Source organism: Lagenorhynchus albirostris, chromosome 20 (assembly GCF_949774975.1).
Source record: "Lagenorhynchus albirostris chromosome 20, mLagAlb1.1, whole genome shotgun sequence".
Taxonomy (NCBI): domain Eukaryota; kingdom Metazoa; phylum Chordata; class Mammalia; order Artiodactyla; family Delphinidae; genus Lagenorhynchus; species Lagenorhynchus albirostris.
The window spans coordinates 45,783,908-45,811,466 of NC_083114.1; the positions used below are offsets into that span (position 1 = coordinate 45,783,908).

General features: G+C 45.2%; 1 protein-coding gene and 1 pseudogene across 2 annotated transcripts in view; one reads left to right on the plus strand and one right to left on the minus strand.

Annotated features, from left to right (window-relative positions):
* The window catches only part of ERN1 (endoplasmic reticulum to nucleus signaling 1), an 82,500-nt gene that overhangs the window by 45,318 nt on the left and 9,623 nt on the right, over positions 1-27,559 (minus strand). For both annotated transcript variants that reach the window (XM_060133469.1, XM_060133467.1), the window contains exon 2: positions 10,649-10,769. In XM_060133469.1, coding sequence (XP_059989452.1) covers positions 10,649-10,769 — 121 coding nt within the window. The remainder of the gene's footprint in view (positions 1-10,648; positions 10,770-27,559) is intronic.
* Positions 1,662-1,952, plus strand: LOC132511316 (large ribosomal subunit protein eL43-like; annotated as a pseudogene).

The window sequence follows — 27,559 nt, forward strand, 5'->3', positions numbered from 1 at the left end:
GAAAAAAATTTTAAGAAGAGAAGCTAAAAAAAAAAAAGAAGCTATTTAAGGAATACCTTTCCAGGGGGTTGAAAAGAAAGGCCTGTTCTTCCTGCCCACCCTCAGCTGTAGTATAAATCTTGAGAGCCTGATCCTACCATGTCACAGGGCTGGAAGAGAGAAGAGAAACCCAGGGGACGAGCAAGATGGACCCGGTCAGCACTATTTCAGTCTTCCCTAAACACAGAAAAATGCCTCTGATGAAGTCAACCACAATTTAAATAATTGTCTCAAAGCGCAGTTTGGGACCGACAGCCCCTCTCTGGAGGAGACTCTGGGCAGACTTACTTTCACGTAGGAAGGGATAAGATCGCTTTGATTACAGAAGCTGCCAGAACAGGCTGCCCATCTGACTGGAGCTCAAGGAGCCCTACGAGATCATTCTCTTCCCTTCCCTAGATGAGCATCGATATTTCTGGAACACACTGCTTCTCCGGAGGAATCTAGATGGGCACTGGCTTTACTGCCCTGCTCCTCCTAACCTCTTCTTTCTAAAGCACAACCGCCCAGCTGGCCCTGACACACCTAGCATTTAAAACCAGCTCCCTCTCTGACTGGGAGGCCTCTCCAGGTACGAGTAAGATGTCGTGACACAGCTAGAAACTCTGCAAACCAGACCCTTCTAAGTGCACCTCCAGCAGCGACCAGAAATGTTTTGGGTTGGCCCTCCTGAAAGGTATTTAAGGACCAAAAGACCACAAATGAAGTCCCAACTGCTTTTATGCTCCCTTTAAGCATCCCCGTACGCCAAATATTTCAGAGCCTCGTTCCTTCTGCGAGCAAAACAAGAAAGGTGGTTGCATGGTAGGGGGTGAGACCTTGGAGAAGAAAGGGGTGGAAACTTTGGGAGGTGGTGTGGTGGGCACTAAGGAGGGAGCACCTGGAGGCTTCTGAGAAGAGAAACGTGGTACAAGTCTCTGAAGGAAGGTGAGACAGGCAGGCACCAGGGGACACAGCAGATGAGACAGAGAAGCAGCAGCAATCACAAAGGGTAGTGAGGAAAGCAATGCCATAACCCCAGTGAGAAGGTCTGCGCCAGTGGGGGCAGGGGAGGGTGGGCAGGGAGGGTGGTGGGCAGGAACCAAACAGGAGGGGAAGAAGAACGTCAACAGGACTTTGTCCTGATCAGAAAAATGAAGTGCAGGAAAGGAATGAGTTAAAGAGGACATGGAGATTTTGACCCTAGCTGATGGTGAAACTAGATCGGTTAGTCTGAAGGCAAAAGCTGCCACTTCCTCAAGAAAATGCTTAAGGGTCGAATACTGTTTTCTTATAAAATTTATTGGTAGAAACAAGGCCATTCACACACACACACACACACACACACACACACACACACACACACACACACACACACACACACACACACACACACACACACACACCCACCCTTAACTCAAAACTTAAGTCTCCCCAATATGGTTCATGCACTCAAGTGAACCAATCAGGGAATCCTCATTTCCTCCCTCCAGAGGGAAGGAACTTTGGTTACCTGCGCCTTGAACTCCCCTTAAAGTTGTTAGGTCCAAGTTGTAAGGTGGCAAGTCTCAAATGTTCCTCGAAGTTCAGCTTTCTTGAGGACAGCATTTTAAAATAGACATCTAGCTCTCTGGGCTTGGACCTAGGTTACGGCGCCATGGCTAAATGCACCAAGAAGGTCGGAATCGTGGGTAAATATGGGACCCCTTACGGTGCCTCCCCCAGGAAAACGGTGAAGAAAACTGAAATCAGCCAGCACGCCAAGTACACTTGTTCCTTCCGTGGCAAAACCAAGATGAAGAGACGAGCTGTGGGCATTTGGCACTGTGGTTCCTGCATGAAAACGGTAGCTGGCGGTGCCCGGACCTACAACACCACCTGCCATCACAGTAAGGTCTGTCATCAGAAGACCGAAGGAACTGAAGGACCAGTAGAAGCACCACCATTTGAAATGCTGCTAGCCTATGATGCATAGGTTAATTTATGTAACAAAAATAAATAAAATAAAATGGACATCTAATCAGAAGCTCCTAAAATCCACAGTGAAATTCCAAATCTCATCAGAACTGGGGGAAGATGCTATGAGTTTTCTTGCAGGGTAATCTCTGTAAGTCCCCAAATGTCACGTGTGATAAAGACGATCCTGTAGAAATACCAACGTCATCTGAAAAACCACCCATACCAAAGGCTGTCGAACTCTATGGTCTTACTCATCCTCCCCTCAGCAGAAGTAACTCAGACCTAAAAAAGCACACGGCATGCTATAACCAGCTGTGAAGGAATTAAAACTATAACCAGGCATGAAGGAGGATAAGACAATTTAATGCTTGGGACTAGGCCCCAGTGCCTCTCAGGATGTCACTGACTTCACAGAATTCATTCTTGAGCCATGAATTGAGCCATGAGGATGAGCAAGAGATGAGCAAGAGAACAGTAACGAAGTCACAGCCCAAACTGGCCTTTTATTGTGTGCTTCAACGTTCACAACTGTATTCCGATACACTGCAAGCAGTGCTGCAGAGAACCCCCGCTGGAGCTGGAACCTATGCTACTGCGTGTGATGACTGCTATTCATAAGGCCCTCCGGACGGTGAGACATATTATTCTGAAGCAAATCCCAGGTGTGTGGGAGGGACGTGAATGGGGGTACAGAGAAACGAGACTGGGTACCAGCTGGTGCTTACTGAAGCTGAGTAATGGGTACAAGAGGCTTCATTATATAATTATCTCGATGTTTGTATATGTTTAGAATCGTTCGTGATAAAACATGAAACACAAAAAAGAGAAAGAGAGAAAATACTTTTTCAAGAGACTCAAACGCAGAAACAGGCCTCCCTCACAGCCCCTCTCAAAAACTTAATTTTCAGTCCTCTGAAACAATGGAGAACAAATAAACGCCTTTTTTGTGCTTAAGCAATGAGGGAGAAAGGTAGTGATGCATATCTTAAGCCTAGAAAATTCCTTAAGAGAAAACAGATTAGAACTACTAAGGAAAAGTCATCCCTTTCACAACCTCCCCTTCTCATGTTTCCCTCACACCTCTGAGGGCAAATCTTGGACTCTTCAGGGGAACGTGCGCACCGCCTGAAGGACAGGACGGAAAACCAACTGCAGAAAGTCACAACAAGCCACGTGCAACTCAAGATCAGGAACTGGAACCTTCCATGACAGGACATCCTGAGGAGGCAAAGCCCAGCTTCACCCGTTTCTCCGGGTTACCTGGGACCTGAGTCAGTGCTGGGTGTCTCAGAAGTTTACTAGAGCATCCCTCGCTGTCCAGAGACCCCACCCTCAAGGAATTAGAAGTCCAGTAGGAAGACAAATGTAAAAAAAATTCACAGCAAACAGGAAGTGTCGTAAGAGAGGCTTCAATGAAATGCCCCCGGAGTTCGATGAGGGAGGCTCTCACCCCGCAGGAGTCCAGGAGGTAAGATGTGATGGGGGTCTTAATGGATAAACAGGGGCCTGCCCAACACGGCAGGCTGCTGGCAGGGAAGGGACATAAGCAAAGGCCTGATGTCTCCGAGACCTGGAGAGGATATCGTGGCGGCAACAAGCAGCTGAGGCTGGAGAGGGGGGTGAGAGCCCGACTGGGAAGGGCCTTGCACGTGTGCTAAGGAGCTCAGACTCCACCCCGGGGTCCAGTGCTTCGCAAACTAACTGTGGTGAAGGGCCAGCTGTTGAAAATTCCAACCCATCATGGATGAGGCTAACGCTCCCTTTTTGTACTTCTCGTGGACAAGGAACAGGGGTGGGAAAACCACACACGGAGTAGCACCGCTCCAGACAACACCAAGTGCATTTCAGCAGGGGGTGCAGCACGGTCCAGGTAATCTTTCTAGAGGGTATGTCCAAGGGCTGCGTGCTGGGTGAGTGGGAGCATAAGGCAGGCAGCAGGGATGGCGGTCAGGAAACTGTTACGTGGATCCAGGAGGTGGATGTCGAGAGCGGGGCTGAGACACTGGCAAGGGGGACAGGGAGTAGTCAGATCTGGGAGACCCTTCATGAGTCCAGGGGACAGGACGTGGTGACCAAGGGGCAGAGCGTCACTCTTTTCTAGCCTGGGTGCACCATGACTGTCAGCACAAGTAGGAATTGTGAAAAGAGGCACATGGTTTTAGAAAGTCATGTGGGAAGATTTTCTTCAAGTTTCAAATAACTAATTTTGTTTTCATCCTTCCCTCATAAGAAATCTCCAATATTAACCATTCAGGGGACATCTCAGGAGTCTAGACCTGTCTGGCTGGGAGAGCAGCATATTTTTATAGTTAGTAAAGAATGGTTCTAAATTAGATCCAGTCCGGGACTTCCCTGGCCGTCCAGTGGTTAAGATTCTGCATTTCCAATGCAGGGGTCACGGGTTTGATCCCTGGTCGGGGAACTAAGATCCCACATGCCACGCGACGCAGCCAAAAAAATAAGTAAGTAAATAACTAACTAAATAAAGTAGGCCCAGTCCTCCATACCTACTATTACTGGAAAGGAGACTGAAGGAAATGGGAGTGGGGTTGCTACAGAATAAGCCGCAATTTGATGAAGATTTGAGAGTCAAACTTAGCATTAACTAGTATTCCAAGGGGCGTGTAAGAAGCCCTAAACCGGCCGTGGCAATACCGAAAAAAGTCCTTTAACTCCACCAAGCCAAGGCAAGCTTTGTAAAATGAATCTAACACAAAACATGACAGCAACATTCTCAGTTTGTATTTGGGCTGGGAGTGCAGCAATGAAACACACTCAGCCATGTTCACTGGTGACAGTTCAGAGACAGACAGTGGTGCTGCTACAGTTACAAAGTCACAGCTTAGAAAGATCACACCTAAGGTAAAATGCCAGGACTCAAATTAGTTTCTGAAAACAAATAAAACTCGTTTTCTGTACTAAGTGTAGTCTGCTGCTGTGGTGTGAGAAATCTCCATTTCTGGGAACAGCGACACATGTTTGGTTGAGGAACAAAAGCACCTGCCAAAACCACTCTGTAGAAAGAAAAAAAAACACTCCCAGTCTGTTGGCCCCTGAAAAAAGTAAACAGTTAGGAAACCATGAAGTGGAATAACAGGTATATATTCTACAGAACCCCAGTTTGATGACTTAAAGGGGTCTGTTAGCATCGGCAAGTTTCTTCCATTTGAGTTTGACTCCCCACTGCCACTCAGGGCCAAGCCCACGTCCTCCCTTGCCTGGACCAGTGCAGTAGCCTCCACCTGGCCCTGTCAGTTCAGCCTCAACACAGCACCTGCTGATCCTGTAAAGTAGAGGCCAGGTGTCTTAGCCCAGGCTGCCATAACAAAATACCATGGCCTGGGTGGCTTCAACAACAGACATTTATTTCTCACAGCTCTGGAGGCTACAAGTCCAAGATCAGGGTGTCGGCATGGCTGAGTTATGGTGAGAGCCCTCTTCCTGGCTTGCAGACAGCTGTCTTCTCACTGTGTCCTCATGTGGTGGAGGGAGAGTGAGCTCTGGTCTCTTCTTCTTATAAGGGCAGTGATCTCATTATGGGGGCACCACCCTCATGACCTCATCTAAACCCAGTCACCTCCCAAAGGCTCCACCTCCAAATACCATCACATTGAGGGGGGTTAAGGCTTCAACATATGAATGTGGGGAGGACACAAACATTCAGTCCATAACACCAGGGTATATCACTCTTCTGCTCAGATTCCTCCGATGGCTTTGAAAAAAACAACATCCTTAACACCAGCTACCAGGCCCTATACCTGTGGTCTCCTTGGGGAGGGCACTGCTCGACAGGCAGTGCTCAGGAAATCTGTGAGGGCATTTCTTGGTGGTCTCAGAGACTGGGCCCTCCTGGTGGGGACCAGGAATCCTAGGTAGCCCTGCAGAGCTGAAAACTGCCCCATATCTGCAGGCTGTTCTTATGTCCTGCCAGACACTCACGTGGGCCAAAAACCTTTAATTATCTGGGTGTACAACCTACACTGCTTTATATAGGAGCACAAAAGCACTTTTTGCACAAGTTTACACAATGAATCTTCTCAAAATGTGACTACTGTATAAATCAAGTAGGGATGTATTTCTTTTGTTTGGAATATTATGAGAATTGTTCACCATCTTGGAAATCCAGCCACCATCCTAGTCTGCATTTTTCTTAGTCAGTGTTAACAGGCACAGCATTCAATCACAGGGGGAGTGTTGGTATGTATCAGTATGTGTCTGAGCCTTTACATGTTAAATTACATACATGTAATTAAAAACTACTTTATTATTTCAGATTACCAGTTGGGTAATATATTTCTTTTTAAAACTGTGTGCATATATAGGTTATTGTCTATAAATTGTGTTCCAGGCAGTGGTGGGGACAATAAATATTCTGAGGGGACAGGTAGGCCGGGGGAGGGACAAATTAGGAGTATGGGATTAATAGATAGAAAATACTATACATAAAATAGATAAGCAACAAGGATATACTGTATAGCACAGGGAATTATACCCAGTATCTTATAATAACCTATAGTAGAATATAATCTGCAAAAAAAACTGAATCACTATGTTGTACACCTGAAACTAACACAACACTGTAAGTCAACTGTACTTCATACACACACACACACACACACATTAAGGGAGCACTGCACCCCTAACATGACTGGCCTCCCAGTTCCTCTCTTACTTCTCTCCTTCCTCTCCTCACTGTACTCCAGTCACTCCTACTTCTCTGCCCTTCCTCTCCCTGCCAACCGCACCCACCTTTGCCCCCCGAAACCCATGCCTTCTGCCTAAAGACTCCCCTGACCCCAAGGGTTCTTGCTCAATGGCACCTTCTCAGTGGGGGTCCCAGTTTTAAACTGCATCCCCGCCCACCCCACCTCAGCCCAGCTACCTGGCACTCCCTGTTCCACTTCCCTGCTTTCCTTTCCTCCACAGCTCTTATCACCACTATGTACTTTTGTTTTAAAACATCTTTATTGGAGTATAATTGCTTTACAATGGTGTGTTAGCTTCTGCTGCATAACAAAGTGAATCAGCTATACATATACATATATCCCCATATCCCCTCCCTCTTGCTTTGTCTCCCTCCCACCCTCCCTATCCCACCCCTCTAGGTGGTCACAAAACACCGAGCTGATCTCCCTGTGCTATGCGGCTGCTTCCCACTAGCTATCTGACATTTGGTAGTGTATAGATGTCAATGCCACTCTCTCACTTCGTCCCAGCTTACCCTTCCCCCTCCCCTTGTCCTCAAGTCCATTCTCTGTCTCCGTCTTTATTCCTGTCCTGCCCCTAGGTTCTTCAGAACCTTTTTTTTTAAGATTCCATATACATGTGTTAGCGTATAGTATTTGTTTTTCTCTTTCTGACTTACTTTACTCTGTATGACAGACTCTAGGTCCATCCACCTCACTACAAATAACTCAATTTCATTCCTTTTTACAGCTGAGTAATATTCCATTGTATATATGGGCCACAGCTTCTTTATCCATTCATCTGTCCATGGACACTTAGGTTGCTTCCATGTCCTGGCTATTGTAAATAGTGCTGCAATGAACATTGTGGTACATGACTTTTTGAATTATGATTTTCTCGGGGTATATGCCCAGTAGTGGGATTGCTGGGTCGTATGGTAGTTCTATATTTAGTTTTGTAAGGAACCTCCATACTCTTCTCCATAGTGGCTGCATCAGTTTACATTCCCACCAACAGTGCAAGAGGGTTCCTTTTTTTCCACACCCTCTCCAGCATTTATTGTTTGTAGATTTTTTGATGGTGGCCATTCTGACTGGTGTGAGATGATATCTCATTGTAGTTTTGATTTGCATTTCTCTAATGATTAGTGATGTTGAGCATCCTTTCATGTGTTTGTTGGCAATCTGTATATCTTCTTTGGAGAAATGTCTATTTAGGTCTTCTGCCCATTTTTGGATTGGGTCGTTTGTTTTCTTTATGTTGAGCTGCATGAGCTGCTTGTATATTTTGGAGATTAATCCTTTGTCAGTTACCACTATGTACTTTATCTCTGTATCTGTTCACCCCATAGAATGACGGCTCTATGAGGGCAAGTATTTTGCTGTATCCTCAGGGTCTAGAACAGTATCTGGATACCTTTATAATCTACTTACGTATTAATGGTTTAGAAATACCAATTGTGAAATCTTCAGTGATAACTGCAAGATTAAAATTAAATTGAAAACTCAGCGTCTCTAAATATGTTACCATCTTTAATCTTTGTATAGAAATAGAGACAGAGAGGCTACCCGGGGCTGAATTTAGCTAAAACAAGCCAATTTCTTCTCAGAAAAACAATGAGACTTAGAACATATTGAAATTTCACTGAATTGAATTTCATTACTTGAAATTACTAGGCCTTAATCGGCTTTCTCTAATTCTGCCTTTAAGTGTCTCTTATCTCCTCCTTGCTCTGCCTACCTAACCAGTTGCTGGATTCTCCTGATCCTATTGCTGGCACGCCTCTCATCCTCCCCACCTCTTCCCTTCCCGCTGCCCCTTTCTCAGGTCTGTCTCACGTCTCTAGTCACCCCATGCACTGCTGCTGGATTAATCTGGAAGCTGAGCACCTGCTGAGTCACTCACCTGCTCAGCCGCGTCAATGGCTCCCAACTTCCTGTTCACTCAAGTACAAATGGCTCAGAGCTACCACAGGGCTCAATATCCCCCCTGCCTCCCTCCCTCCACCTCCATCCCCCAGCTCCTCCCAAACCGGACCAGTGCCCACACCCCAGATCTGGTGCCTCCTTGGCTCCTTGCCAGGCCTCACTCCCGACTGAAAGTCAGTGTATCCACCAAGGCTCAGCTCCAATGCGTGGAGGCTTTCCTGCCCCCGCAGCTGGACACAGGCTCACAGCAGTTCCTAGCACTCTCTTTGGCGGTTACAAGGCTGCTCCCGGTTGAAGTTCTATGTACTTGTCATTTCTCCCTCCCGACTGTGGGCTCCCTGAGGGCAGGGGCTGTCTTTTTCTTTTTTGTGCCCCATACAGTATCTTTCACAGACTAAGTTCTCTAAACATGTGTTAAATTTAAAAGGAGGCAAATTCTTTAAGCTCTAAGTTACAGAACAGAACAGATAGATTTTTAAAAACAATTTTTAAAATTTATTTGGTTGCATTAGGTCTTAGCTGAGGCAGGAGGGCTCCTTAGTTGTGGCAGGCGAACTCTTAGTTGCAGCATGCATGTGGGATCTAGTTCCCAGACCAGGAATTGAACCCGGACTCCCTGCATTGGGAGCGAGGAGTCTTAACCACTGCGCCACCAGGGAAGTCCCCAGATTAATTCTTATGTTTGGCTAAGTAACAAACGAGGCAGGACACAGTTTTGTTGGATAGAGCCGAGGCTACTTGCAGAAATCAAGACTTGGAGATCAATTCAAAACAATACATGTAAGGGAAAGCAAAGCAGAAGAATGAAGTGGCTTGGGGGCAAAAATGCCCTGCCTGGGAATACTGAAACTGAGGGAACAGCCCTACCATTTAACAGTGAAAATGTTTATCTCAATCCTTTTGTGACTTGTTGATTTTCATCTCTGGACAACATCAGAAATTCTGAAATATAAAGAACTCTGCATAAACATGAGGAGAAAGAGCACAGATAATATTCTGGGAGACTGTAAGGCACTGCCCAAACTGGGCTCTCCCATCTTCTTGTGGCCCCTCACTTCTGAGAGACCTGGTCCTTTTCGTCACTTAAAGTCCTTGCTTATCCAAGCAGGCCCAGCAGGTGAGGGAGGGCAGTCTGTGGTACCCCAGCTGCCAGCATCTATGGATGGTAACGTTTGCTGCTGAATTGACAAGATGATGTGTGACCTTCTGATATACACCAATATTTTTCCATGTAAAATACTGTTTTGGAACATTTTATTAATGAAGGGAAAACACTTGTTGTGCTCATGAGAATAATGAGTCACAGATTAGTGACGAAAGAGAACATACCGGTCAGACCTGAATTTAGGGACAAAGGAGAATTATGACAGGACTGAATAATAGAGATGACTCTGAAGCCCCCAATCCTGGGATTTGCCTGGCTTTTATCAGGGAAGAGTAGTTTGGGAATTGAATACAATTTCCCAGCTGTTGGGACTCCAGGCTGCCAACCATCACCAGGAAGACAAGATCATAAAATGGAAGCACGGTAGATTAAATGAGAGACAAGCTTAGTCCTCTACTTCCCTTGATGTAAAGAGCCAATAAAGTGACCAACTTGGATGAATGTCAAATCTTACAGCCCTCAGTTATTTCAGCCTCTATAAAAACAAATCAGTAATTTGAGGTTAGAGAAGATACCTTCTTGTAATTATGATTACAAGATTCTAATCATTAGAACTCAAAAAAAAATTTAAAGCAGCATGTCTTCCTAAAGACCAACCAGCCAGAACTATTAATAGAAAAGCCTAGAGCCATTTAGACATGAAATCCAGACAGAAGCAAAATAATAATAAGAAGAAGAAAGATATAGCTTGTCTCAACTGATACACTTAGCGGATAATCACAACTCAAGCTGTAAACATACCCTTTGAGTGCAACCCCTCTCTTCTCCTTGACTCCATTATCCTTTTTAATTTTATTAAATAATGTATAACTGTTTTTCTCTTTTTCTGGAATGTTTCCTTGGAAGCAGCTGAGCAAATGTCCATGTTACCCAAGGGCTAAATCTAAATTACCTTCTTTCAAAGTCCATTTGATTGAGCCTGTCCTCTTGCTGACGGCATGCAAACTTCCGTCCAGGGTTGATACAAACAACAAGGTTTCAGGAAGTGTCACAGTGCTGGGACTTCCAAAAATCTGCAATGAGAGGCAGAAGAATCTACGTGGTCAATATGAGTCCTCACCTTGGGCATGTACAATCACAGACAGGCCCCTCCCTTACCCCAAGAGTTATCCTTCTAAAATCCACCACCTTACAGATGAAGAAACCGAGGCTGACGAGCCTAAGTTCCCATCAAGGTTTGCTGCTGAACTGACAAGACGGACAACATCTTGGACAACAGCTGGGTCAGGACTAGAACCAGGTTGCCTTATTCTATCTGAGCAGCAATCCTTCCTGCACACGGGCTTATGACCTAACACGTCAGGGATGGGGATTCTGAAATAATCCAAGGCCAGCCTCCACTGAAACAGAGAAAGTATGCTCAGCTTTCAAACTGACTTCCTTCTCTTGGTTATATCTTACCTTCTAAAACCTGTTTATCTTGCAAGACTCCATCTTGCAAGAACGCCAGCACACCTACACACACCCACACGCACTTAACGAAATTTTAAAAGGCAGGGAATTGGGGGGAAATATTTAAAGCAAAATAGGAAAAACAGTTCTCATAAACTCATGAAGAGTTTATATAATAATAAAACACCAAGATTTTGAGAGAGACATGTTATAAAAGAAAATGTATAAAAAACATGATCCAAATGATTCTTTACTTATAAGCAAAATATAATTTAAATCAAAATGTACTTCTTATGCTTAATGAATTAAAAAAAAATTTTACAGAAAATAGCCAAAGGTAGTGAGATTCACTTTCTCATCCATCGTTGACTGGCAATGAAAATGATAAGTTAGCACAACCTTTCTGGAAAGCATAAAAGTACTCATACTTCTGATCCTGTAGCTCCACTTCTACATCCTAAAGAAATAACTCTGGATATGGAAAAAGCTCTTTGCACAACGTTACTCATTACAGCCCATTTACAAACACAAAAAACAGGAAAGACCTCGATTTTTTTTTTTAAGACCTGAACTCCTAAATGGTTGAAACAAATTATGACAAAGTCAATGGAATATTATGTAATTATTAAAATAGCACTTGAAAGAATCTACAATATAGAAAAATGCTTGCATATGTTATCATGTGAAAAATATAGAATCCAAAATTTAATGTGCACTGTGGTTATAATTATACTGGACAGATCTTTTTTTTTTTTTGGCCTGCCCGTCCTCTAGCTTTGCTAGGAACAGTACACTCATCCACATGGTTTCCATGGGAGCAGCTGTGTGTGTGTGTGTGTGTGTGTGTGTGTGCGTGTACACACACATGAGCAGGTGATAGCTGGTACGGTTTCCTACGACAACACCCTTTTGAGGTCTGGGCCCACTCAGCAATGCCACCTTGTAATGAGATTTTCTCTTTCTTTGTCACTATACTGTCCCACCAATCAGCTGGTTCCTGTAGGTCTTGAATTAAAAATAGGTCAAGGTGGGGCAGTGGTTGAGAGTCCGCCTGCCCATGCAAGGGACACGGGTTCGTGCCCCGGTCCGGGAAGATCCCACATGCCGCGGAGCGGCTGGGCCCGTGAGCCATGGCCGCTGAGCCTGAGCATCCGGAGCCTGTGCTCTGCAACGGGAGAGGCCACAACAGTGAGAGGCCCGCATATCGCAAAAAATAATAATAATAATAATAATAGGTCAATGCAACTTGCTTACACTGCGACAGTTTGAATTTTGGTACAAATGCTATTTTTAAAATATAGGAGTATGGCTGGCTTTTAGCACAGAACATAGAGACTGGAGGGTTACTTGTGCATGGAAGCCTGATCCCAGAATACCTGGTCACTCTTGGTAAAAGCCAGGATGACACTAGTTAATCCTTCAAAAGGGAAAGTTCAATTAATGGCTCTCTCCAGGGCAGCCTGAGGTGGCAAGACAAACACTCCAGTCCTTGCATTCCTTTTCCAAGGTGGAAACCCCCTGACAAGGGGGCGAAGCGGCTGCCAGAACTTCCTCTCATCTCTTGCATGTGTCTGGCCTAGAGGGGAAGAAGTTCCGCCCTCCACTTTGCCCAGGACCAGGGCTCCTCACCTGGAATGAGGGAAACAACAGCAAGCCTTACCCCTACCCGCTGAGTCTACTCTCCATGTAAAGCCTTAAGGATGAAGAAGAAGAGTCTGCTTTGAACGCCACCTTTGCAACGAGGAAATCAGTCTCAGTACAGCCTGGCTAGGAAAACGGAAGCCCCAAGGGTAGCATCTGCCCTAGGCAGAATCCAAAGGTCTTGTACACCAACTATTTCGGGGGTTTTAAAATTATTTTAGTTCACAGGGTACTGATGGTGACAAGCCTCATCTGGACCTGCTCATACCTGAACCAGAGGAACACACATCACCCGGAGCACCAGGCCTGGAGAACAGTGACCCTCTGACGATCACTGAGGACTGCAGCCAAATGGGACTTGGAGGGGTGGGAAGGCTGCCTCTCACGGAGAAAGGGGAATGGTCTGCAGCTTGATGTGGGGTGCCACATGAAGTCAGGCGGGGGCAGTGGAAGACTGAATAAATGAAAAGGGAAGATGTATGCATATCTGGGTGCCAACAGGTGGAAATCCCCTCCACCTGCCACATAGTTACCCTAGGAACAACCATTTTTAAGGTCTTGGGAATCACACCAGAATTGGGTTGAACAATCTGGGTGGCTGAAGTACTAAGCAATTAAACTTGGGAGATTTCTGCGGATACGTTTTCCGCCATGTGGAAAACGCTGGATGAGAGGGAGGAAGGGAGGAAGGAAGGGAAAGAAAGAAAGGGGGGGGGGGAGGGCGGGAAGAAAGAGAGAGAAAGAAAGGAAGGAAGGAAGAACGAAAGAGAGAGAGAGCGGGAGGGAGGGAGGAAGGAAGGAAGAGGCCTGAGAAGAAACATGGCTGAAAGGCTGGGAGAGGGGCCCTGGCCTCCACTGCTCCTCAGGCCTGGCCAAGCTCCTGTCCTTGGGCCCATGGACACCTAATCCTTGCAGTCAATTCCCCTCTTAAACTCATTGGAACTAGGTTTCTGTCCCTTGAGACCGAAACAGTCCTAACCACCCCCACCACCACACACACACACAGCTATTTTTTAATATATCTATAGAAAAAAAAAGATGAAGAAAATATTGTAAAATTAAAGCCATAGTTTTTCTCCTCTATTTTCTAAATTTTCTAGAATATGATCACGTAATATGCAATGAAGTTTTCATAAAATATAAAGGAGATGGACACGTTAGCAGGTGGAAGACAAGCTGGGATTTAAAGGAGCTTCAGCGAGCCCCTAAGTTCCAGAAGCACTTTCCGCCTCAGGATATTAGGCAACCTGATCACCTTTGATCACTGATATCCACCAAACAAGGGACAAAAGCTTAGAAACGCAGAGGTCTCCCAGTCAGAGAGTGTGTGTCCAGAATAGAAAAGTTTTGCTGTTGTTGAGGCCTACAGTACAACTATAATTACTAAATGCCTCCAATACATCTTATCACAGTACCGATATTATTAAAAGGGGCCAACAGTTGCTAAAACATATCAGCGCTGCTCCACGACCAGCGTGGAAACAGAAGCCACCTGCCTTGTTTGAGCACCTTGGAAACCACAGGAAGAGCAATTGTCTATGGTTGGTTGGCGACTCGAAATAAAACACTAATCACATAACTAATACAGTCTTCTAAAAAATCTCAAAAAGACCAGGTTTGGCTAGGAGTTGAATTTAGCAACTGAGAGCGCTGAATGAATCACAATGTCCGCAGTCACGTCACAAACCCCATCAACCCGACAGATTTTTCTCTTCTTTGAAGGTCTTGACATTTTCAAATTAGAACGAGCCACTCTGAACAGCGTTATTCTCTCATCAGGCAAATTAATATTACAAGATTTCTGCCTTTTTCCCCCGGCGTTTTTTAAAGCATGAAAATGTTGGCTTTCAGATATAGTTGCTATAACTCACGTGACTTCAATAAGCTTCTAGATGCAATGTGCGATATGGAGCACAGCTGAGAACTATTTGTACCCAAACATCTAAAAACACTGCTTCACAATAATGACCTTGCATATCACCTTCACCCTGTCGGTGCTCCCTTTTCCCTGCAATGGATGAATTAGCAGCAGGCCCTAGAGTTATGCAAACTAGTTTCCAGAGAGCCTGAAAGCAGAGAGAAAAGGCTGATCCTGCAGATCTGTTTCAAGTTGATTACCTGGAATCTGACTCATTTTTCAAACAAGTGGGTTATACACTCCTGGCTTCGGCAGTGACTTCTAAAAAAGTAATTGCAGTGACATTGTAGAGGTAAGTGGCAGGGAATCTAGTCCAGCCTAAAACGAGACATCCATTAGCCAACTGGTCCTCATGGAAGTCTGGCCACATATGTCCTCTCACACGAGGTGACCCTGACATAACAATTCTGGAAATGCCCCGTCTGAGGACCATGGAGCCTGGCAATTCGGACCAGATGATGCTAGGGAAGTGGGTGTCTGTAAAACCAGCTTATTTCACTTGTGTTGATTCCGTGGTAAAAACAGTCCTCACTGCCGCCCTGCTCAGCCAGAACTCCCTCCCGTGAAAACATAATTCCAGGGCTGGATCCTCATGTTCAATGTTCTGATTATAAAGCAAGATCTCCCAAAGTCCAGCAGATACACCACTGCATAAAATGCACCACTTGCTTTGCATTTCCCACAAAGACATGAAAGCAGCTACCAACTGCTCATACAGAGATGATTAAAAGGTAGTAGTCGCCAACGATTTCATTCTCTAATATTCTAAACTCAGCTAATTGTCAGTTGCTCCTGCATTAATGACCTCAACTGCTTGTACTTCAGGTAAGAAAAAAAGTCTTCTAAAACAAGTTCTGAGATAACTTTGTTTAGAAAAAAGTCTTCAGTAAAGAGCACTATGGACAGAAGGGACAGATATGTGTTTAGGTAGCACAAAAACAAATGAAACAAGCCTCTAACACAAACCCACCAATTTCTGAACTAGTACTTGGGGTGGGTCAGGCCAGAGGTGGCTCACCACCAGCAGCTGGAGGAGAAGAGTCAGCAAGGCCGGGGCTCGGTTCCAGCTGCCAGGCTATCACTGAAGTGGCTGCTCCCCTGCACCCACCCTCTGGCACCTGAGGAAGAACAGCAGGAAGCAGGCTGCATGCTGCTCTGAGGCAGAACACAGGGCAGCCCTGTGCTCCCCATCAAGGTTTCCCAAAAGGCTGCATTTTCCAAAGAAACATTGGAATTCTTAAATTTCAGATAGGTATTTCAAGAACCAGCCCACAGGGTAACTGACTACCTAATAACAAGGGTCAGAAATAAGATTAATAAACTTTGCACAGACCTTTCATCTCAAAGTCAGGGGAAAAAGTGGGCCACGCACACACGTCTCATATCCAGCTTTCCAAAGTGATCTACACTTGAAGAGTACCGCACTATCGTTTCTATTTCCCAAACTAGTGTGTTCTACCCCCACACAAAAGTTGTGCACACACAGAGAAGACCCACACTGTGAACAAGAGAGCCATGCACTTCTCAGGTGGTGTGCAAACTGATCGGGTCTAACCCAAGTGTCCATCTCCAAAAGCTGAATTTATATGGCAGCATTAGCATAGTAGAAGTAAAAACAGTAAAAATGATTAGAATAAAAATCTTTCCTGAGAAACTTCTCCTCTTCTTACCTCCATTCCAACAGACCAAAACATTTATAATAATATTAGAATACAATAATCCGGCTAATAACAAAATGACATATATATTTTTTCTTTTAGGAGTACCACACTGATTTCCAGAATTAGCTGAGAGGCTGGGGTTTTGGGGGTTGTTGGTGTTTTGTTTTATTTTTTTTAACTAATCTTTCTTCAGTGTTCATTGGATTATGCAATGTTATATTGTATAAGCCTCACTTTAGTTTTATTTACTTAAGGTTAAGAAAACCATTCCTCCAAACTATAAATACCATACTTGTGTTAAGTCTAGCATGGATATTAGCATGTTTCCAATAGAATATCCTTACACAACGTAGTGTGCACCTAAATCCCTGGAACCTACAACCTGCCACCAACAACCAGGCTGCCTTGTACAGTGCGGGGCTCCCTGCCACAGCTCAAAGCCACTGGACAGCGGGCTACAGAGGTAAAGCGAAAGTAAGGGGACTTCTGGTTGGTTGATGAATACACATGATGGTATCACAGGTAAGACTTAAAACAGGTACGCAAGTGAGGGAAGGATTACATAAGAGAGATTTCCAAGCTATTTTGTTTTGCTACTTAGGACACGCAAAATCTTGAAAACAATTAAAATTGCATGTCACGAAATGTAGAGTAATAAATTGCAAATGGATTAGAATGTGCTAGGGAATCAGAGCTTATAATTATTAACCTTAGCAATAATGCTCAGAGGTGAGAAGGGCATTCTCTGCCGGGGGATGTACCAATGGCAAAGGACCTTAAAGGGGAGAGAAAGTAAGACTGCACGTGTGTGTGTGTGCACGTGGTAAGGGAGGTTTCTGATGGATACGAAAGCAGAGGTGAGGGCTAATGGCAAATAGACTGGATCCTTCTGCTGGCTATAATCAGCTGAAAGCTGCAGGATGGGTGAGCTGATTTTGAGAGGTATGGGTAAGACACTTCCTGGCGTGCCATAACGGATGCCAGTCCTAAAGGGCTTCTCTCCAAAAATAAAAAAAAGGAAACCTGTGCAATTCAGCACGAAGTTCCTCAAAATAGTATTATGTAACACAGTCCCTCGGTAGGCACTAAACGACATTCAGAAAAAGGACATCTGTATCTACAATTCTATTTGCAGCCATATCATCTACTTCAGCCTATAAACTCCAGCAAAACCCGGCCATTTGCAATTCTGGTTGCATCACACAACTACCAAGCATTCTAATGCCATCTGGCCACATGGCAGAAGACTGTGCTCAATGATGGCCAAAAAACTACCAAGAATTCACCAAAGCAGCATAAGATTGAAATCCGTACCCAGTAAATGCTAGCACACACCCATTACATAATGGTCCCTTGTTGAGAAATACAGCCTACATGAGTGTACGCCTCATAATGACCAGGACAGCAGGCTAAACTAGCAGCTCCCAAAGGCCTTCCTTTGAAGGTATCTTAGGTAAAGGCCTGATTAGACAGATACGACGAAGATTTTTATTCTAATCAAACCCTGCTCCCCACTCCCCGTCTCATTTACACACCTGACCCAAGAGTAAAGCACTCCGCTCCAAACGTGGAGACTTCTGTACAGTCATTTGTACAGAGTGACACAGAAACCTCATTGGGTTTATCCTAGTTCAGTAGACTAAAGATTAAGAACGGAATTAAAACACTGGTGATACTAAGAGACTTAATTGTGTCGACGTCTTAACGATTTCAATCTATTACAAAATCATTCCAAACCCTGTTACACTTTGTTTACCTGTGTGTAGGTCAGCAATAATCTATCAACCATATAGTTCCTTTTAATCAGCCCATCGGCTGCTGTGTTTCCTGATACTAGGTCAATAAAGGTAACCATGACATTTGCTTTGGATGGGAGTCAGGTATCTGGTTGGGATGCAGTAAAGGTCAGGGCCTAACTGAACAGCACTGTGTGGTTTCCAAACTAAGCAACTGAGAGAGTTAAACTAGTATTTGTGGCAATTCTTGCATGTGGTGTAATCCACCACCACCCAAGACAGCTAACAATTCTTCAGTGGTTCAGGCTACTCCTTTAATGGGTCTGATAAAAGGTTCCTCAAACAGTCCACTTTATTCCTGAGAGCAAAGGTATGCTAATTTCACAACAGATGAAGATACTTCCCCAACTGGTTCTGGGGCCCCAGGCTAAGAGTCTAAGTTCAAGCAGCTGGCAGTTCCATTTGTCTTCACGGTCTCTCTGCCATCAACTTATATCGACACCAAGGGAGGAGGAAATACACTTGGGCATGAAAGGCGATACAGGAGACCTTTCACCACAAGGAACCAAGCCCTCGTTCTTAGGGTGGCATCACATCCCTAAGATCCTCAAGCATTTTATTTTATTTATTATTATTATTTTTTTAATTTTTAAAATTATTTATTTATTTATTTATGGCTGTGTTGGGTCTTCGTTTCTGCGCGAGGGCTTTCTCCATTTGCGGCAAGTGGGGGCCACTCTTCATTGCGGTGCGCGGGCCTCTCACTATCGCGGCCTCTCTTGTCGCGGAGCACAGGCTCCAGACGCGCAGGCTCAGTAATCATGGCTCACGGGCCTAGTTGCTCCGTGGCATGTGGGATCTTCCCGGACCAGGGCTCGAACCCGTGTCCCCTGCATTGGAGGCAGACTCTCAACCACTGCGCCACCAGGGAAGCCCCCTCAAGCATTTTATAATATTAAAACTAAAACCCAGGGACTTCCCTGGTTGCACAGTGGTTAAGACTCCGCCTGCCAATGCATGGGACATGGGTTCGAGCCCTGGTCCGGGAAGATCCCACATGCTGCGGAGCAGCTAAGCCCATGAGTCACAACTACTGAGCCTGCACTCTAGAACCCATGAGCCACAACTACTGAGCCTGTATGTCACAACTACTGAAGCCCACGGGTCTAGAGCCCGTGCTCCACAACAAGAGAAGCCACCACAATAAGAAGCCTGTGCACAGCAACGAGGGGTAGCCCCTGCTCACCACAACTAGAGAAAGCCTGTGTGCAGCAATGAAGATCCAACACAGCCAAAAATAAAATAAATAAATAAATTAATTAATAATAATTAAAAAAAACTAAAACCCAAGGTTTCACCATCATTTAGTGGTTGAGTTTTTTTTTTTTTTTTTTTTGGCCATACCATGAAGCAAGTGGGATCTTAGTTCCCTGACCAGGGATTGAACCTGTGACCCCTACAGTGGAGGCATGGAGTCTTAACCACTGGACCACCAGGGAAGCCCTGAGGTTGCGATTTAGAATGCGCGTCTTGCCACTATTATTTTGTTGTCTTCATTGCAGGGAAACAGCAGCAATTCAGGCCTTGTAAAAACTGAGAAACCTATTAGGCTCACTTACCTTAATGGAGTAGCATCGTAAACAAACTACACTAGTAAAGGTCTAACTTAGACCGTAAATTCATAAAGGGACTACCTGCCTTACAAAAAGCCAGATTTGATCCATTTGAGCATGTTTATTCAACTGCAGTTAAACCTATTATTAGGAAGTCTTCATACAAAAACCCCAAGGGGAAGAAGAAAAGACTCAATTAGATACCAAATTTTTCAGTCCTGATAATAGCAACTAATCTGAAACTGTCAATTTTGCTCTTTACACTTGGTGAGAGATTTCTTTTGGGGGGATGGGGAATGGAAGGGGTTGAGTAGAAAGTGGATAAATGCTCTAGTTAAATAAAAATTATCTACAAACAACTGCATTTGTGACATAATTGCCACCTATGCTTGCCAGATGTTGCCGAGCTTTATAATGGGAGTCAAACACTATGAAATATGGCTGAAGTTGAGCTACCTGGCCAGACTGACCCGCCCTAGCCAGAATCCCCACTGTCTGAAGTACATCTGAAGATTACCCACTGCCCTGCTGGCCCAGTCCACCACGCCACCTGCCCCAGATCAAACAGGAAGGGCTGTTTACAGCTTCTGGGATACGTAACTTCAGAGATGAAAATAACTGCAGATCACCTTACCCAACCCTCTCAGTTCACAGAGGAGGAAGTCAAGGTCCAGAGAGGTGAAGGGACTATCCCAAGGCGCCACGGACACTTCACTGTAGACACAGGACTGGAGCCACGGTCTCTGCTTCCCCTTCTGGACCTCTGCCCACAACACCACACTGTAATTTCACTGCTTTAAATCATGGCTCTCTGAGAAACATAAGCTTCAATTACTTGAGGCCTGGGGCTCAACCCTGCTGAGCTGTCCTGCTGGGGCAGATGGAGATCTGCACTCTCCTCTGATATGGGGGTAGGATCTTTTGGATGAGACACCAAATTGGTAATTTGTAGATTCTACACAGACACCCAATATGCCAAAAGGCACTGCGAATTATACAGGGTGGGGTCTTTTAAAAAATGCTCTGGATAAAAATTCCTGAGATCTCACTGTAGATCTAAGTGGGTGGGGATAACATCACAGAAAGTCAAAGGTCACAGACTTAGCCACCATAAAAAAAAATTCCTGCAATACATTTATCCAGCCCAGTTCTAAAGGCTTAAAAAAAGTGCTCTTTGATGATGATGATGATACAGTGGCCACTGCCCATTCCTTTGATGAAGCGAGTCATTCTTTTCATGCCAGTGCCAAGGAAACGCACATTACTGATTAGCATGGGACAACAAGGTCTAGCTTTGAACAGCAAGGACCATTTTAATGACATACATACACCAATGAGCCTCACGCAGTGAGCTGTGACTGCTTCACTTAGCAGGAATAAGATGCTCGAAAAAAAAGAAGGAAATATGGGTCTGAATATTGACTTTTTCATGGGAAAGAAAATCTTATAAACAACAAGATCCTACTGTATAGCACAGGGAACTATATTCAATATCCTGTGATAAACCATAATGGAAAAGAATATGAAAAAAGTATATATATAACTGAATCACTCTTCTGTACAGTAGAAACTAACATAACATCGTAAATCAACTATATTTCAATAAAACAAATTTTGAATAAATAAATAAAAAATAAAATCTCATGCCACAGGATTTCCATAATCTCAGCATAGGTTTCCTTATTTTTTTAAATAAATTTATTTATTTTTGGCTGCATTGGGTCTTCACTGCTGCACACAGGCTTTCTCTAGTTGCAGCGAGCGGGGTCTACTCTTTGCTGCGGTGCGCGGTCTTCTCATTGCGGTGGCTTCTCTCGTTGCAGAGCACGGGCTCTAGCCACGCGGGCTTCAGCAGTTGTGATGCACGTGCTTAGTTGCTCTGCGGCATGTGGGATCTTCCCGGACCAGGGCTCGAACCCGTGTCCCCCGCATTGGCAGGCGGATTCTTAACCACTGCACCACCAGGGAAGTCCCTCAGCATAGGTTTCTATTTTCCAGGCTCCTCTGAGAGGCAAATGTAAACATCTCAATGCAACTTTCACACACTTGGACAGAGACAGGAAAGCGTCAGAAACTGGTTGGAAGACTGTTGGCACAACCAAACCTATGGAGTTGTGGTGTGAAAACTGAGGACTGAGAAACTGGCTGAGATGGAAGGATGCTGCTTCCTCCAGCTCATCAAGGGTAGGAAGGAAACAGGAGCAGGAAAGAATTACCAGCAAGGAGATACCACGCCTTTGGGTTCAAGGAGGAATCCCTTCCAGACACCAAGAAGGACAGAACTCCCTCTGGAGAAAGGAAAAACGGCTGTCCAGGGCCAGGAGAGGGGAGGGGACAGGCTTCAACAGGACATGCCCTACCACCAACAGGCTCCATTCTCCCAGGGACCTCTCTTCGTAAAGTCGCCGTCCCTGTCAGTCTTCTGCCTCATCTGGAGGTCACCCAATCTCAATGCCAACTTCTCCAGGTCAGAAGACTGGCTTCCGTGGGTATCTGAACTGTGGGGCAAGGTGGCTAAGCTTCCAAATCTTTTTTTTTTTTTTGAAAACTAAGGAACAGCAATATCCCTTTGAATGCTTGCAAAGAAAAATAAATATTAAGAATGTCAAAGACAAGAGTCATGTAAATATTAGGGAAGATCATTTTATTAAAAAAAATTGGTGCTGGCCAAAGATACCATCAGAAAGTAAACAAAACTCAAAACCTGTTATCCACTCTGCCCCAGACCTCAATTGTTCCCCATCTCTTACTCTGGTGGGCAGACAGCGATAGTGTAAGAGCTGGTGCTGACAATCTAGAATAATTAAGACAAGGTTAAAATAGGTTTGGCTTGTGGTGTTTAAGAAGGAAGAAGAGTATAACTGCTGAAAAGGTTTTCACCAAATGGTACTACGTTACAAGTTCTAGGACTGTATTTGAATTACCTGGAAACTCACTTACGTAGTCGCCCTCATTTTCTGAAGATGCTGAACAATTCAACATATATTTGTTAAGTTTCATTTTTAGTGCCTGGGCAATATAATGTGGCTGCTAGAAGGGCAGTCACTTACCTCCCTGTGCCTTGGTTTTCTCACCTGTAAAATGGGGGACAACAATAATACCGACTTCAAAGGAGTGTTGAGTTAATATGCGTAATGAGTTAATATATGTAAAGCTCTTAGTGTACAGTGAGCATCACATAAGTGTCAGTTCTTGTGATGCTGATTAATCAAGAGTTGTGTAAGACCCTAGGATCTAATCACAACAGTGATCTGATTCTTGCCCTCATGGAGCTTATACTCTAATAAGGGATCACAGCAGTAAAAATGTCACACAAACAGAATAGCAAATTGCAGTAAGTGCTATGAAAGAGACCCTAAGAGAATAAAAGGAGAAGCCAATCTGGTCTCATGTGAGGGGGTGTGGATCACAGCGTCAATGGTTTTTCTGAAGGAGTAACATCTGAGTTAAGATCTACAGGAACGGGAGAAGGAAGGGAAGAATTTCCTGGGCAGAGGAAACAGCCTATGTGAAAGCCCTGAGACTAAAAATAATTTGCTGTGTTCAAGGACCTATCAGACCAGTGCTGCTGGAGAGAGAAAGCAGAGTGGGGAATGGGACAAGGAGGGGCTGGGGAAGCAGACAGAAGGCCGAGTGTGTGTGGAATTCCCTGGCGGTCCAGTGGTTAGGACTTCGCGCTTCCACTACAGGGGACACAGGTTCGCTCCCCGGTCAGGGAACTAAGATACTGAAAGCCGTGCTATGTGGCAAAAAATAAAAGAAGGCCGAGTGTGTACTTGTACGGAGTGAGCCACAAAATCCATGTTTTATTTGTTTCCTATGCAGCTCACAGAAAGCAGGAGGGCACGCTGTTCACACAGGTGTGAAAGCAGATCGGAGGGAAAAACGCTCCTCGAAGCTGAAGCGTTAGATATACCAGCCTGTGTTCACACCCCAGGTGAGTCTTTTCTGGTGTTTTCATTGATACTAATGTCAGACTAGTGTTGCTTAGCCGGTTTACAGCTGAACAGGAGCATAACACGCTGAAACTTCGTGGGGGAGTTTAACAATGCTGGCTTCTTTTTTTTTTTTTTTTTGCGATACGCAGGCCTCTCACTGTTGTGGTCTGTCCCGTTGCGGAGCATAGGCTCTGGACGCGCAGGCTCAGCGGCCATGGCTCACGGGCCTAACCGCTCCACGGCATGTGGGATCTTCCCGGACCGGGGCACGAACCCGTGTCCCCTGCATCTCAACCACTGTGCCACCAGGGAGGCCCAACAATGCTGGTTTTGTGGTGAAATGTGGCCTATAGAACAACCTCCAACGCAGGGTCTCTTGCTTTCGAGACCCCTCCTCTGAGCGACTTCTCGGTCCAGACACCACGCACGGGATCACAAAGTCCCCTCGGAAGGAGTGAAGCAGGCCCCCTCCTCTCTTTTTCCTTTCCGGGGGGCTCCCTCTCTGCAGTACCTGCAGTCACTTCCAGGGCTAGTTTTGCTGCAGGCGGCAGAAATCCAGTGGGCACTAACCTCAGGGATCAACGTTTAGTCCCGGATCACAGGCTCACGTTCCTCAGGCAGGTTGGTAAGCACATGCAGTATTTATCAGTCTCTTCCAGGCACTCCCTGGTTCACACTTCTTCCTGTTGACTGACTCTTCTACATCCAACTAACTTGCTGGTTCACCTATTTCAACCCCACCCCACACTGGACTCTTTTCTCCTACAGATACACAGAAAGAAGGGTCCTGTTTTGCATGAGGTGCTGGAGCCTCAAGGCCTATAAGACTCCTGCCTTCAAGGAGTTTACCATCTAGCAGAGAAACAGTGTAATACCGGGGGAAAGACGGCAGGTTCCATGACTCTGCCTTCCAGAAGCTGACCTGGCAGCAAGCCCGGGCCGTGCCCAGAGCAGTTCCTTAAGATTCTGAGCCCACACTTCCCTGCTCAGGCCTTCTGCTCACTCCTTGGCCTATCCTATGTTCATGCAACCCCAAAACCTGCTAATCATCCTTTAAACTCCAAGTTAAGGGAATTCTCTGGAGGTCCAGTGGTTAGGACTCTGCGCTTTCACCGTTGAGGGCGCGGGTTTGTTCCCTGGTTGGTGAACTAAAAATCCCACATGTTGCGTGGCACAGCCAAAAAACGAAAACAAAAAAACTTAAACTCCAAGTAAAAAACCCCCAAGGTATCCCCATGAGCCTGGCACATGCTCAACAGATGTTTTTTGGACCAGGGAAGCTGAAAGACAATGAGACAGGCCACAGGAATATGTGTCCTGGTTTGGGCTCTGAGCAAGTCATTAAACTTCTCTGGGCATCAGTTTCTGATTCTATAAAGTAAGAAGACTGGGTTAGGGACTTCCCTGGTGGCACAGTGGTTAAGAATCCGCCTGCCAATGCAGGGGACACGGGTTTGAGCCCTGGTCCGGGAAGATCCCACATGCCGCAGAGCAACTAAGCCTGTGCGCCACAACTACTGAGCCCACGTGCCACAACTACTGAAGCCTGTGCGCCTAGAAGCCCGTGCTCTACAAGAGGAGCCACCGCGATGAGAAGCCTGCACACCGCAACGAAGAGTAGCCCATGCTCGCCGCAACTAGAGAACGCTGGCGCGTAGCAACGAAGACCCAATGCAGCCAAAAATAAATAAATAAATAAATTTATTAAAAAAAAAAAAAAGAAGACTGGGTTGGATGTGCCCTGTAGCTCAGAAGCATGACGATCCATGGCTTAGCAGGCCCTCACCTCTCCTCACGCTTTACTGTAGATTCTTCCGGCCCCCAACCAATCAAAACATGCTCAAAACCCACATGAGAATGAGAGTTTAGAAGTCTTGATGCCTTTGAACACAGTCATGCCCGATCCTGGTCTTTCAACCTCCCAGTGTCCCCACTCATCTTTAACTATTGCAATACTGGAAATTAGTAATAATCTGATTCACTTTAAGGTTCAGGGTGGGGGAAAAGAAACACCATAGAAATCGACTAATGTTATTCAGGAGGACGTGGGTGACTCTCAAGTACATGTACTTGCCATAGACTCTCAAGCCAACCACCTCCTAAACCAAAAGGGAGATCTCTGTTCTTCTCCAAACCACAAATCGGGTAAGTGATTAAACTCCCCCCACCCCGCCCCCCTCACCAAAAGCCCCAGAGACTTCCAAATACTGAACCATCAGATAAGGATGACATAGGGTTGGTTTTAGAAGCAGCTGTGGTTTGGTCCCCTGTTCGAGTACCAAAACTACAGATAAACTTTTTCTTAATCTCTCTGTGTAAAGAAAACCATTTTCTTCTTTGCAAAACCAGACCACAGCAAGTGGAAAATGAACTCTAACAGAATGACTGGATGAGGTCACTGGATTGTTCAGAGGGAGGCGGTGCCTTCGAGGGCAGATGCCCTAAACCTGGCTTTATGCCTTTCTTGCAGTACTTGAATTTATCTGGAGATCTTATAAATACTTCCACAATAGAAAAAAACTATTTAATTTTGTTTGTAAAAGATATATATATATATATATATATATATATATATATATATATGTACTTCCCTGGCAGTCCAGTGGTTAAGAATCTGCCTTGCAATACAGGGGATGCGGGTTTGATCCCTGGTCAGGGAACTAAGATCCCACAAGCCGTGTGGGGCGGCCAAGGAAAGAGGCTGACTTCAAAGGGTGACCTTCCAGTTCTACGAACCTTTGTCAACATGGTTCCAGCAGAGTTTAGATCTGGTCCAGCCCAGTCCATGTGAGTTTTAGAAGTGAGTTTCCTCTTTTTTCTAAACCAGCTCTTAGGATTCTTTGAGTCATAACCGAGGTGCAGCGGCTGAAACGGGGACCGGCCGTCTCCTGCAGGGCCTTCTGCAGTGCGGCCTTCCAACGGTGCACCTGCAGTAAAAACCCTGCAGGCTGCGAGGCCGGTGACCGTCCAGATACCCAGGTCTCACACAGAAAGGGGAAGGAGAGCATCACAAGCTGGACCCTCCGGCGACCTGCTTCCAACGTACATATTCTCATCCTGATAAGAAATCCCCTTTTTGTTTATATGCTTCGTTCTTGTACTTTAACTGTCCAACTTACTCCTTCCACAAATTTCTCCCATACGCACTCCCCTTAGCTACTTCACTCTGGCTAGAGAAGGCTCTTTTCAAACTTGAAGGATGATTTGACCCACCAGGGTATGTGAAGGAACCTGGAAAAGTATTGTTTGGATTCCTTAGGCCTCCTAATGCATGGAGAAGGCAAAAATAATAAATAAGCATAAGTGGAACCTTAAATAATTCCAAACATCTTATAATTCAGTAACTAAGCGTATTTGAGTTTAAGGTCAGTTATCAGTTAAAGCTGATTTTTTAAAAAAGCAAATTCAGTAGTTAGTACTCAAAAACACATACATATCCATCTGTCTGGAATTACTTGTTCTTTAAAAGTTGGGCAACATAGTATACTAGAAGACACATAATGCTAGGTTCTCTATTTCTAGTTCTGCCACTAACTAGAAGAATGTATCCGTCCTAACTTCTCCGGAAAAAAAGCCAAAGGCTGGCTCTGGTTTCGTCCAGGGCTCTGTGACATCACAGGGCACAGGTGGACACAATGGCTGTGTCCAGGACAAAGGAATAGGACTTACTTGATGGCCTCAACCTGGCTGCATGTTAGAATCATCTGGGGTTTAAAAAATATTTTTTCTTTTTTAAAGAAAGGATGCCGACCTCCACTCCTAGAGATTCTGATTTCATTCAGCTGAGGTGGGACCTTGGCATAGGGTATTTTAAAAGGTCCCCAGGTGACTCAGTCAGCCGGGGTGGAGAAGCACCGCCTCAAGTAACACATTCCCGGTTGCAGCTGTGGCCTCCCAGACAGGT